Source organism: Hippocampus comes, unplaced genomic scaffold (assembly GCF_001891065.2).
Source record: "Hippocampus comes isolate QL1 unplaced genomic scaffold, H_comes_QL1_v1.1 scaffold68, whole genome shotgun sequence".
Classification (NCBI taxonomy): domain Eukaryota; kingdom Metazoa; phylum Chordata; class Actinopteri; order Syngnathiformes; family Syngnathidae; genus Hippocampus; species Hippocampus comes.
The window spans coordinates 6,375,603-6,389,801 of NW_017805625.1; the positions used below are offsets into that span (position 1 = coordinate 6,375,603).

General features: G+C 43.9%; 1 protein-coding gene across 2 annotated transcripts in view; it reads left to right on the plus strand.

Annotated features, from left to right (window-relative positions):
- LOC109522440 (retinoic acid receptor gamma-A-like) overlaps positions 1 to 14,199 on the plus strand; it is a 34,646-nt gene that overhangs the window by 10,384 nt on the left and 10,063 nt on the right. The window contains exon 2 of one of the 2 annotated variants that reach the window (XM_019881012.1): positions 651 to 1,050. In XM_019881012.1, the coding sequence (XP_019736571.1) occupies positions 882 to 1,050 (169 nt within the window). In that variant the 5' untranslated portion in view covers positions 651 to 881. Of the gene's footprint in view, positions 1 to 650; positions 1,051 to 9,798; positions 10,149 to 14,199 lie in introns of those variants that run through there. The other variant, XM_019881013.1, reaches the window with a different exon arrangement.

The window sequence follows — 14,199 nt, forward strand, 5'->3', positions numbered from 1 at the left end:
TGTGCGTGTGTGTGTGTGTGCGTGTGCGTGTTTGATTCGCAAGCTGAAGCAGGCCCAAAACAACAAGACATTCTTTGGCTGAGCTGTATTTACCACAGCTCTACCACAGAGACTTCAGCCCCGCCCACTTGTGAAATCACTGAAGGGAATGAGAACGAAACAAGAGAGGGCAGCCCTCGTATAACTTTTCCAGCGGGTCACTGAGGCACAGCGGGAGTTCCAAAAGACAGAAAAGGTGGGATGAGATCGCGGCGACCTTGAGCAAAACAGAGGCAAAGAGCGCTTCCTGTGGGGTACGATGAGCACGACTTAGTTTTGTGGGAGTGTTGTTGTAAGGGGTTAATTTTACCCATGTTGCTGGCAGGCTGGCAGGGGGAACACAGAGACCCTTTATAATACAGTTGTGCTGATTGAAATCATATGGCATTGCCTGAAATCATTACGCCACTTGGGAAAAAGAGCATGAGAGAAAGGCTGTTACTTTTCCCGCTTTTTCCTCACTGGCCTTTTTTTTGTGTGTCTGTTCTTTTTGTTCTTTAGCAGCAAGATTGTTTTTCCACATTTATTTGATTGGAAGTGAGTTGTGGAGCAACTTCTCTCTCGATTGTTCTCGGATCTAACTCATCTCTGTTGTCTTCTGTCCCCTACAGCTTTGTGGCCAGGCTCATCCCCAACCTCTGTCAGCATCCTCCATCCACCTCCCCACTGCCCCCCCCCCACACCCTGCATCCCAAACTGGGAGAAGCCATCACCTTGAGGGGCTGAATGGCACCAGCCCCTTTTACGTTCACCCACGGCCCTTGACCACAAACGAGACGTCAAGAGCAGTCAGCTAAAAATCACCAGACTTACACCAGCAGGGTTTTTTTTTGTGTGTTACCATGGCAACCAACAGGGAGCATCAACTGCGTCATATGGCCGGCTTCCCTCGCACCATGTATCCTTTCCCCTTCAATGCCATGAGGAGCCACTCCCCCTTTGACCTGCTGGCCAGCAGCAACCTTTTTGGTCGTTTCGGGGCAGACCTTCCCAAAGAGATGGCAGCATTGTGTAAGTACTTGAATTCAGTTTACAAACACGCCGCTGGGTCCCCAATTAAGGAAATGTTGTTTTATTGACAGTTTAAGTGGTATTTATTCCTCCACCCCAGTATTTCCTCACAGAATATATTTGATAATAATTTACAATCAAAGGCAGCATGGCGGGCATAGTGGTTAGCACGTTTGCGTTGAGTGGTTCTGCGTTTGAATCTCAGAACTGCTGGAGTGACTGTTTTCCAAGCACTTGCTACCGCAGCCATGAAAACACCGATTTATTGAAAAATCTCAGTAGTAGTCCATACATGTATTTAGTAAAGTATTTATGTTTGTTTGTATGGCTGGCCGATTATGGAAATAATAATAATGATTATTTTGATTGAGATTGGAACCTCCATTACTTAAACAATTATTCAGACTTCAGAACTACAGTATTTATTAAATTACTAAAATTCAACTACTCAAAACTATCATCACAGCCTCCTGCTCATTTATCCCTGCCCGTTCAACAGTTTATTCCCTCCCTCCCTCCCTTATCTCTTTATCATATTTATTGTATCTTGTGATATTGTTCTATCCTTATTTGAACAAGTCTTTGGACTTAGTGGGCTAACCTGGGACCTCGAGTATCGTATTTGAAATTTGTGTTGGGGAAAAAAAATCCCTTTTGAGTCCTAATAAACTGTACTTTAAATATATCTTAGTGAGAAAAAATGGCAAATTAAATCAGGGTATACTAAAATAATCGAAATGTAAAAAAAAAACCAATCAATAAAAATAAATGCCGACTGGTACTGCTGCGCGTGTTAGCCTCTTAGGAGCTGTGAGTTGCCATGCATTAATAGAGCACACGCTTAAATGAGATAAGAAGAAAGTTGGCAATTGAACTCCATTAATGTCAGTTGTTTTTCACAGAATGGGAACATTTTGTGGCTTGAATTTGAATTTTCTTATGTTAGCTGTGCGGATGTTCCTACGTTTGTGTGCGAGTATTTCTGTTTTGAAAGATAATCGCTCTCAAACTCGATGCTAATTTCTGTTAGCACGTCAACGGGATTTTTCATCAACTTTAGCATTAGAATTAGCCATTTTTAAAACGAGTGTCTCGTATCTAAATCTATAATGTGTATAATTATTTTGCTGCGTGTTTAGTTTTACATTTAACTCCAACTAGGGTGTCATTAAACAGATGAAAACAAGCTCAGAGACGGCAGAATCACATATGCTACACGCTTCCGACACAACCATCATGGTGCGTTCAAGTTACTTCTTCAACATCCGGAACGCACCGGCGACTCTAATGAGATCAAACCATGCGGAAAATTGACGGATGGATCAATGGATGCACAAATAAAGACTCTCTAAATTCCAGTTAATATCTTTCACGGCTCAAAAAGCAGCTGAGGTAAGATCGTGCTGGTAATGTTAAAATGCGAGAAGAATTGGCATTTTTAATCTCAGTCACACAGTGCTGCACATGACACTGAGTTCGGCCTGTCTGTGCTCTGTGAACAACATTGGAATGCCTCTCAATTTGGGAGCGTTTTAGGGCTATTTTTCATGCTTAAAATGCTGCACAGAACTCAGTTTGAGCTGTGGGTGTTTTTGAAAGTCCTCCATAAATAAAAGTTTCGTTAAACCTTTACATCAAGCATGAGATTGCTTCTTTTGAGCTACAGGGGGTGCTATTGTACTTCCAGAATGCCGAAGGCGTGCGGGGAGCCCAGAGCTACATCCACAAATGGTTTTCTCACATTCCCCGAGATTATGGTCTTTTTTTTTCTCTCTACCTTTATGCCAGTGATGTGTCGGTATTTGATATCATTATCATCCAGATATTTATTGTCAGATTAAATCTGAAAGTAGCACAAAAAGAGAAGAGCACAGAGAAACCATTTAGAGAGATACATTCTCACATGAACAGTAAATCAGGGTCGATCACTGCTGAGTATAAAGAGCCTTAAAAACACCACTGCAATGAAGTCACACTTTAAATGGTTGACCTCATTTAGCACAGCAACAGTCTGGCTCGTTCGAATATTTTGATGAGCTCATTCAGCTCGGTCACAAGGGCTTTGCTTATGGCACTAAACACAATTACAACTACAAACATAATTAACATATTGTCAAATAATACCCAACAGTGTCAATATCAAAGTGAAAGGCACACGTTTTATACAGCTTCTAGATTGGGCCTCATAAGATTGTGCAGGTGTACCTAATGTTGTGGCTGGTCGGCAATCGGGAAATGTCCAATGACGGCTGAACAGATGGTCTTTTCTTAGCTTGTGGATCATTTTCAACATCACAGATATAAAATTATATACACATTAATTTCTCATAGTGGGGAAAAAATGTGCTTCCCTAAATTACATCTGAGCATGTTCACTTTCTGCTTGCAAAGTACACTGTCCTCCTTGTCAATATTAGCACGGAGAAAGTTGAAATGTTGAAATGACGCTCCGGGTTTGAAGCCTGGGATAGCAAACAGAGGCCCCGTGTGTGACTGTACAAAAGTACAATGGCTCCCATTTGGACAAGATGTCCGAAAATAAGATGTGCTTTGCTTTTTTTCTTATCCTTTCACGTTCCTTCAGTACATTTAAAGGCACTGAAATTAAATGAAATCAGTCTGGTGGAACATCTAACACTCGTTTTTAGCCGTGGCATGATGACTGAGCAAATTCTTTGAGTAAACATCAAAACTGCGTTTCGTATTTCACATTCGAGCATCACAAAATTTGACATCTGTATTGTGTTAGTGCAAAGAGCAATAAAGTTATCAACTGAAAACATTTTTTGCGCAAAGGAGATCTACCTTGGCTGTTATGGTTATGTATCCATTTGGATTATGACGACATTGTTTACCCAGACTTCTAAATTTTATATTGTTGAACAATTCAATGGCCAAGTCTGAAAAAAAAAAACAAAAGTAGAGTTTAGAGTTTGTACACCAGCGAATTATATTTGCCGTCTTGTTTTGGAAAAAGGCCTCTTCGTAGATATTTCACTGTGTTCTAAAACGGTATGTACTTCTTCCATCTTTATGCCCTATGACGTCGGACGTGGATTTTAACACCCAGTCTCATAAGGAAGTGTCGCACGCTCAGCAGTTTTGGATTTGATGCTTTGCTGAAGGGCACATGGTTCAGGAAGCAAACTGACATCGCAGTGAAATTCATTTGACCGCCATCCCAAATGATCTTAAAATTCACTTTTCCGGGTATAAATAGCTGCTTTTACAATGTGTAACTCACACCCATTTGAACGTCCTCCGCTGAGTGTAGCTTCTTCAGTTAGCCTGCTGCAGGTAGTCTGAAGTCATGTCCCGGCCAGCTGCATCATCTTGTAGCTACAATGCAGCGCTCCCGGTGGACAAGGGACGCGCAGGAGAACAACGCAGCAGCACGGAGGTGTTAGCTCGTGCAGTGTCCAAATCAAACATTTTATACAGCATGTTTGTGTGCCACTATTCTGTGAAATGGGCATCAGGCCCAACATACCTGTCAATCTGTCTGTTAGTGTGTGTGTGTGTGTGTGTGTGTGTGTGTGTGTGTGTGTGTGTGTAATTGTGCACTCTCCCCCCCAGCAGCTGTTATCATTTGATCTGCAGTCATTTAGTGGAGCCTATAGCAGCATATATTTCACCAGGCTAGTAGCTCACAGCATGTGATTACATCTCTTAACATTTTGCTCCCGCTACTTTATCACACATGAGGACAGATGTGCCGGACTTGTACTTAAGTCACGTAGTTGAGATGGAGTGGCGGTGCTGATGGAAAATTGCGGCGGGCAGCAGACGGTAATTGTAATTGTGATAGTTCTCTCAAGATACCGTTGCAGTTGAAGTTCATTCGATTTAAAATGCCACAGAAGCAAGCTCCATACAGGACAAGCCTGAGCCAAGATTCATAGCAGAAATGCTAACCCTTGGAACACCTCGGAAAAAAAAAAAGAAACAATAATAGTTTAACAAACGTGAAGAAGAGGGTTTCGTCCTTTATAAACTACAAAATGCAGTACATCGCATAGCCGATAAACAATATTAACTACAATTCATAATTATTTATTTGGGATTTTCATGCCATTGCATGTTTCTTTAGGCTCTTTAACTTTAGCTCGCTAACTAGCTAGCTTGATAGGGGGAGAGAGAGAGAGAGAGAGAGAGAGAATTTATTCACTCCATGAGGGAATAAGTAGCAAGATTCACACATACGTGAATTAAAAATAAATACAAAGAGCAGAATTGAGGAGGAGTTAAAAACTATTAAAATCTAAGCTAGAAGAAATAAAAATGATACCCCGCTTAGCTTTTTTTTTTTCTTCTTTAAATTTTGAGCTCAATATTTTGATTCATCATGACACCCAATTCTCGAAGGGTACCCGTCGCTTCGCGGCGGAGAGATATAAAGCTACTTGATGGATGGTGTCTTTGGAATACTAATTGCTAACATGCCAACAAGGTCCCGCTTTGGTTGTTTGAAATGGTTCTCCGAGGGTTTCCATCCGGATCGCGTGGCCATTACTTTACATCAAATAAAGCAGCAGTGATCTCTCATTATTTTGCTAATTAATCCGTGCGCGGCGTTCCCCGATGAGATGAAACATTGGCGCACTTGAAGAAAGCCCGTTGCAGTATCAACTTCAAAAGCTCGTTGGTAGCCTATTCACTCGCACAAGAAGATGTCTTATTTTCTTCTCATGCAAGCTGCAAATAAGGAATTTAAATCCCATTGGACACACTGGCTTTTTCAGATATATTTAGTCCAACACAGTGGTTATGAAAAGTCTACACACCCTTGTTCAACTGCCATTTTTCATTTTGTATAGAGAAGGTTTTTTTTCCCCCCAGTGTTAGCGTGACACCAATTAAACTCTTTTTGAGAGGGGAAGTGAAAATAAACAACTCAAATAATGTGTTGCTTAAGTGTGCACACCCTTCTTTCGCTTGGATGTGGCTGTATTCCAACTTCACCAGTCACATTCAAACTCGTGCTAAATGAGGAGTCGGCACACACCTGCCATCATTTAAAGTGCCTCGGAGTAACCCCAAACACGAATGACCCCAAATGGCCTGACTAAACCAAGGTTGAACTTTTAGGTCATAATTTGAAGAGCTATGCGTCCGTTTGGCACCAAAACAACACTACAGCTGCTACAGTGAAGCAAGGTGGTGGCATATCATCAAATGTTTGGGCAGTTTTGCCTTCAGATGCGACTTGGTGCTGAGAAAAGTCTGATGGAATTATAAACTGATCGAAATGGCAGTCAGTGTCAGCACAAATCCTGGAAATCTTCTGTGAGAAAGCCAAAAAAAAAGAAGAGCCGAGGGTATCTGAACTTATTTGGGGTTAAAAGGTGGCAGGTATGCGCTGACTCTCATTCCTCATGTGACTGGTAAATTGTGAACACAACCACGTTATCTGAGTAGTTTATTTTTACTTCACCTCTCGAAAACATCTAAAAAGAAAGTTGAGTTGTTCAGGTCAAAGTAATGGTGGAAAAAGTTTGGAAATGATTTATCACGGTCTCATTTTTTTTTCCTATCACAAAAACCTGGCGTCCAAAGCAGGGTGTGTGGACTTTTTAGATCCGTCATATGTCATCCAGTACAAACAGGAAAATTCTTTCATCCTGAGATTTGTTGTGGAATGTTGTGTAGACATAAAAAAAACACATTTGAACATGCCACCATGTTGATGTAATGAGGAAACATTGATTGTCTTTTTTTTCCCCTAGAATGAACGCTTTGTCCTTTGGTGGCTTCGTCACATAAATTCAGTCACTCTTTGTAGTGTGTGTGTGTGTGTGTGTGTGTGTGTGTGTGTGTGCGTGTGTGTGTGTGTGTGTGTGTGTGTGTGTGTGTGCGCACGCACATGTGTGCCGACGCACAACTATGTGTGTATGCTTGAACTGAGTGCCTGTGATGACAGACACAAAGAAAAACACACAAGTCCCACTCTGCCTCAAGTTACTAATATCACACACACACACACACACACACACACACACACACACACACACACACACACACACACACACACACAGATATTTCCATTGCCACTCCGTAGGCTGCACATTCCAACATTCATGAATGCCGTGCTCCTCACTTTCGTGACTTATTTGTGCACTGTGTGATGGGCGCAGTGAGACTTTGTGCAAATATCTGCGGCCCGAGTTGGAGAGAGAAAGAGAGAGAGAGGCCATTGTTCAGCTCTGTGTGTTTGTGTCAGACATGACGACGGGATGAATAGCTGAAGAACCTGATTGTGAACGCTTGTAATGTGACCCTCTTTTTAAAAAAAAAAAAAAAAGTATGAGGCAGAATCAGCCAGTTTGCGGGGGTTTTAAGGAGCACATACGCGAGCAATTTGGCCCGCTCGGTGAGCTAGCAACTCGTGTTTTTTTTTTTTTTTTTTTTTTTTTAGGGGAAAAGTAAAAAAGGAAAATGAAGCTTCTTCTTCTTTCACATTCCCCTGTATTTGTGTGTCTCTTTTGCACAAAGCAGCAACAGGGGGCAGGGTGCTGCGAGGCGGTGAGGGTAATTGTCTCAAGGTGTGGAGAGAGCTCAGCAGGCTGTTATTGTGCCACTCTACTCCCTGCAGTGTGTCATTATAGTGTGTGTTTGCGTGCCCGGCCATGATGTTGAAAGACAGGTAAAACAAAACAAGAAAAACAAGAGTGGGTCAGAGGAGAGCTCATAAGAGGTGTGAAACAGAGCGCAGCATCCCTTTAACTTGGAAATCATAATGTATTCATTCGGGGGGGGTGAAAATGAAACAAAGAGGGGATGGGGTGGGGGGGACAAAAACAATTGTAATACTCTTGAGTGTACAAAGCCGAAGGCATGACATGTTTGGGAGCGAGTGTGCATGTGTGAGTATATGTGTGTGTGCAGGAGAGGGGGGGGGGCGTTGGAGCCCCAGTGGGGGTTTCTTCTAGAGTTCATCCCTCTTGAAGGAGGGAAGGAAAGGGAGGAGTGGAGGGAGGAGAGTGAAGCTGTCTAGTATACAAACTATTCACACCGCAGGCCAGCGTGTGTGTGTGTGTGTGTGTGTGTGTGTGCGTGTGTGTGTGTGTGTGTGTGTGTGTGTGTGTGTGTGTGTGTGTGTGTGTGTGTCACCCGCAACACGCTGACACTTTGGGTCCAGCAGTCCAATAAGCTGAACACACACAAGTTACCGTAATCAGTTTGGATTGAATTAGATAAGCGCCTATGCAGGGACTCGACGCCAAACAGGATGCGTTCAGAGAAATGAAGAAAAGTCAGGAGACGAGATTGTTCAAGAAAGGCCACTTTTGTAGGGCTCATGCCCACACGTGAATCAATCAATGTGTGACAAATCTTGGCGAGGTCGAAAAAAAATATATATTTGACAGTAAAAAAAATCATGATGACAAAAAAAAAAATTCTGATGATCTGATGACATTTGGAACACATTGATCAGGATTTCTTGTGTTACATGTAAATTGCTGCCACATGATGTTTGTTTAATAATTTAAAAAAAATTAGATTCTCGAGGTGTTTTGATTAAAAAAAAATCTATATTTTATGATTCCCACATAGTGATTTTGCAATAAACTACTGTCACCCTAAAAAAAAAAAAATTTTTTTTTTCAATTGAGCTTGTACAAAATCTATTCATTACCCTAAGAGCAATAACTGCCGATGTCATTTTTGTTTATTGTCACAATATCAATCAGAAATACCAACGTCTGTGTTGGTTCTCAGTCCTACAGGTCAGACATTTTTGGGGGGCACGTGCTCAAATTCCCCATGCCCCCCCCCCCGAAAAAAAGGCACCCATCAACATACATTATCATACAACTAAGAAAAATCCGTAACATATATTGATTTTTGTTAAGACAGTCACAGCACAGTCAATATCAGATGGATGTGACACAGGTTATGATAATAATAATTTTTTTTTCAACATTGGTGAATGAAATAAAAATGGGTTGGAGCATAAAGAGCACTTTTGTCATCCAGGAGAAAAGGGTCAGGTGCTTGAGCACCACTAGGGGGGGTCTAAGGTGTGCACGTGCCTGGTCCGATTTGGCAAAGGTTCGGGCATCTCCACTCAAAAAAAAAAGTATCTCAGTTTTTGCAATATTTTCGAGTCACTCCTTTAATTATGATGTGTTTGTTTTAATCCAACATATTTTTGAAACAAACAACAAAATGGCTTTGGTAAAGTTCGAAGAATGTTCCCGAAAGAGGTGTTGAGCCTGTGCACAGCTGATGCATGACGAAGGAAGTCGATGGATGACTTGTGATTGACAGCAAAAAGGCAATTTTTCATGTCGTGAAAATGGTTGCGTCGTGACTAAGTGTGTTTGTGTAAGCACTTCGACCTCCCCGTAGTCCATCATCTCAATGTACCGCTCATCTCTCAACACGCTCCTCTCTTCCTACCAACAGGTGTGAAGTGATTTTATTTTTTTTTCCAAGTGTTACTGTCGTTTGTTTTCATCGCTAACGGCAACGGGAGCGGGATTATGCTTTGACGATGAAAAAGACGTTTCATGCACAAATCATTCCAGAAAGGGAAAGAAAGTTCAAAAGTGTATCACAAGGCAGGGCAGAGGCTTTGCTCTTATTTGCATCCAATCTGAAATACGAAGCTGGAAAAGTCAAGAGGCGATTCGGAGGGAAAACCGGGGTTGCTCGGCGTGGCCTATCAGACATCAAGCGAGCACCCGGCCCCGCCCACTCCTCCTCCCTGGACCCCGCCCCCCCTCCCCTCCTCATGCCTTGCCTGTGCCTGTGGTGGAGAGCGAGAGGCCCACAGAGCCGCTGCGAGGGGAACTGAGATCACTTACAGAGCCGAGGCCCATTGAGTGACCTGAGGGCAGAGGGGAAGGTGCTCCGCGGAGAAACCGGAGAGACGGCTTTCGACCCGCCAACTTAGCCGGAGTCGCACTTTGTAGCTCCGAGACGCAAAAGCGAGCGCCGTGAGTCCAGCATGTTCGACTGCATGGAGGCTCTGGGGCTGGCCCCGCGGCCCCTCTACGACGTGTCCGCACAGGGCTCCTGCATGCTGTCTAAGGCCACCCCCTTCTTCTCCAGCCTGGACCCCTTCGCCTGGGCTGGGACTGGCAGCCTTCAGTGTGAGTTACCGGGCCCATCCCCATCATTCCGTCCATCACATCGATTGCTCCTTATCGGGGCGGTTTATCACAGCGCTCTCATCCACAGGAAGAGACAGATTCCACTCAATGCTCTGTGAGCGTTCTCACCCCCGCCGTCCGTTTGTTGATATGCTCGGGGGGGGGCTTTGCGGGGGACTTAAGCGCCACGCATTTATACATCATCGTGTTTGTTGCCTTTGCAAATGACCTCACGTGATTGACAGCCGCTTGAAACAATACAGGACTTGACCTGGCAGCCGGCGCAGAACACAATGTCCAAACAGAAACAGCTTTGACAGATTGAAGGCAAACGGGCCTCGAAATCACATTGTTGTAACTTGGCCTCTCGTGCGAAAGTCAACAACGGCGCGGCACTTGCGCGAACCGCGCGGGTTTGGCCATTCGGCCTTTCCTCTGCGCCCGCACCCGCCGATTGCTCATTTTCAATGGCGCTGATGTATTGGCATTTGGGAGCGGAGCGGCCGATCAAATGGTTGCCAGCTTTGCGGAGGCCCGCATTCAACATCAAGTGTGGACAACTGCAACGATCCCGCTCAAGATAATAACGGCAGATCTTTTGTTATGGTCATGGAGCCCATTGTGGAGCTCTTTTATTCCCTTTTGGCCCTGCGCAAACTCAAACGTTGACTCTAGCCAGTCAAGTCAAATTGCAGAGTGCCAGTCAGACATCCAGCACCCCCCCCACCCCCCCAACACCCCCGCACTGCGCTCAAGCAGTACGAAGCCTCTCGGCCTATTTATCTTTAGTAATCATTGGGACGGCGACTGTCAAGTCGGCGGTGTCCGCTAACGATGACGGATGAGCAGTCGGCATGGCAAACACCACAGCGGGGCCTGTCCCGACTCGCTCGGGAGCTTCCCCAGATGCCAGCCCAAAAGACACGCTCCCACAAAAGTCCATCCAGGTGACTTGTTTTCGAAAATGATTTGGGAAAGATGAACTGAAAAACTGGCCTTCAACTACTGTTCCTTTAACTGAACATAAGCGGAAAGAAACGAAACCGTTCGGCGAAAAGCGTTTTGACTCCTGGACTAACCTGTTAGTCTATTTGAAGAGCAACACGCAAAAGAGAGTGACTAAGCTCACACGTTTCCGCTCCATCTACTTGTAATGCCAATCGAAATAACGCTGCTTGTTGACCAATAATTTGGAGGCTGAAATGTTGCCGAATATGACTCGGCGTCGACCTCCTGGCTATTATTTCTTCTTCTACAGTAACTGCTTGGATAGGTCTTTTCACAAACGACTTAATAGTGCTCCCTTCGGCATGATCGTAATAATGAATAGATTGGAGAGATGGCGGGGGCACTCGTTGAATGCATTTAGCCCAACAATCTTTTGTAACCGTCATTTCGTCAAAACAAAAACAATGAAGGCTTGACCTTATGTGACACAGCTCGAAGTCGTTTGATTAAAATGAAAGTTATTCATTTTAGTGTTGATATACTACGACTACATCATTTATGAGCCCAAAATGAAATCAAACTATGGTGCTCAGCTAAAATGAGAATACTCAAACAAAATTTAAGAAATCCCATTTTAAATGTCTCCCCCACCCACCGCACCCCCCCGTGATAAAACATCATTTCAATACTGGACCAGTCGGTCTACATTCCACACTTCCCTGAAATGTGCTTTTCAGTTTTTTTATTTGTGGCTACTGTGAAGTGGAGGTAAGCACTCTAGTTTTACTTTTACATGGTTGCACTTAAGAGACCATCACCCCAGATCTTTATTTTGTTACTTTAGTCCGAGTGCAGAACTGTGTGATCTCCGGGAAGCTTCCCCGAGTTTTTGCGCATTTGGGTCAGTTGAGCACCTCCGTGCCTTCCTTTGTATGGGCGTCAACAGGCATTAAAAGGAGCGCTGTCCGTAGCGAAGTGTGTCACTGCACGCCGGCGTCCCCGGCGTGACGTTTTGTTTCGTCTCCGCTTTTGAGCATCCACTCTCCCTTTGGCCCCGTGGCCCCATCCAGGAGTGTGTGTGTGTGTGTGTGTGCGTGTGTGTGTGTGTGTGTGTGTGTGTGTGTGTGTGTGTGTGTGTGTGTGTGTGTTGGTCCGCCTCTCTGATGTCCTCCTCGCGCACGGCTCAGTTTACACGCCTCGTCTTGTGTGACCCGCGGCTTTTAATGAAGCCATTATAATTAGAAAAGGCCTCAATTAAGAGATTAGCAGGCGTGTGGGGGCATAAAAGAGGAGGAGAGGGATGAATTTGGTTTTGGGATTAGCCCCACGACCCCCCCCCCCTTTTCCCTCCCACTGACTCCTTAGATTTTGGCGTTTTAGGCCTTGATGGGGGGACATCTCCAGTCTCGAGTCTACTTTAACAATTGCTGCAGGACCACCAAAAGCGAGCTGTGCTGTGCTGTCCCCTCATTCACCAGTCAGGAAGTTTTTGGGTCGTCGCAATCGCCTGTAAACCTGCAAGAAAGACCCCTGAATGTGCTTTTGGCTGCTCTGTCTTGTCTTATCACAGATCTTTAAAGTCAAGATGAGCTCTGGATAACGGACGCGCTTCGAAGTCATTAGAGTGATCAATATCAAGATAATGTCGCTTTTGTTTCGTGTCAAATGCAGCCACAAGAGTTAAGCATTCCATTGCTGTCCGGCTGCAACTCATGATTATTCTAATAATCCGCTCATCTGTTGATTTTGGGTTTTTTCAATGAATCAGATCAAGAAAACACAATTTCTATTTCTATCCCTATAGTCAAAAAAAACGAATCGGAAAATGGGCAACCTCATTACTTCCGATTCAGTTACTTGTCAAGTTAGCAACGAGGCAAACATGTTGATCATCGTTTTCCAAAGTAAATGCAGGTTAATCTGATTCAACATAAAAACAAGTTCGCCCTCGTTGAGGAATATCAAAATCGGAGAATATTTCCTGAGAGTATTTACTGTTGAGAGGCTGAAATTCGGAGGGTTTGCACAATGTTAAATGGAACAAGGTCTCTCAATGCTTCATCGATGACCTTCATAATTATTGATTCATTGTCGATGAATCGTTGCACCTCGACATTTCTGGAGATGGCAGTCATGTGAGCATTGTTGAAATGATTCAACCCGTTGTTTGTTGTTTTTAGCTAAATAAATGGAATCTTTAAAAAGTCATTTTAGTTGTGTTGAAATGTTCCGATTGTTCTTAATTTATAAAAATTTGGGAAAAAAAATTTGAATGTGGGTTGACTCATTTTGAATGCATCTGGAAATACTTTATTATTAAATTAAGTACCCTCAAAATAAATATTTTTCCCCTAATAATTATAACGTGTACGAACAAAGTCCCAGCAGATGATCACGCTCAAAATCTTAAAAATACAAAACGGGCTACGAATGATTTTGCATTCATGTTTTTTTATTTGTAATTAACTGATCCTTAGCTGAGATTTAACGGGCTTTGTTTTTTCTTTTTCTAAGAACACGTGTTTAGGGTCATCATTGCGTTACAGCTAACGAAGGGCGTACCGAAGACCCGATGATAAATCGGCTGGACCCAAACGTTATTTAACAAGCTGTCTAATATGCGTCCCCTCCCCACATTAGTCAGGGGAAACTAAAGCGACGCCAATGTTGGTATGCGGGTTGTCCAGCTCAACTCAATCAGAGCGCTAAGCTGCTGATGATTCACATTTGTGGGGTCCGTCTCAAATCCAAGGGCGTTGTTCGCAAGTGTGTGAAGCTTGTCAAGTTGAAGTATTTGTCCAGGATTTCTGGTGAGCTTGTACAAACGTGTGTGTGCGTGTGTGTGTGTGTGTGTGTGTGTGTGTGTGTGTGTGTGTGTGTGTGTGTGTGTGTGTGTGTGTGTGTGCGTGCGTGTGTGTGTCTACCTCCTTTTTAAATGTCTGGTGCTTTGTTTTTTATGGAGCTGTCTTCTGGACAGCAGCCCGGTTTTCACAGTCTTTCCTTTAAGAGGCGCTACCAATGACAGGAAGGGCTCCTCCTCCTGCCCGGGCAGGAAGGCAGGAGAGGACAAGGGGTTGGAGGGGGCAGGGGGTGGATGGGAGGG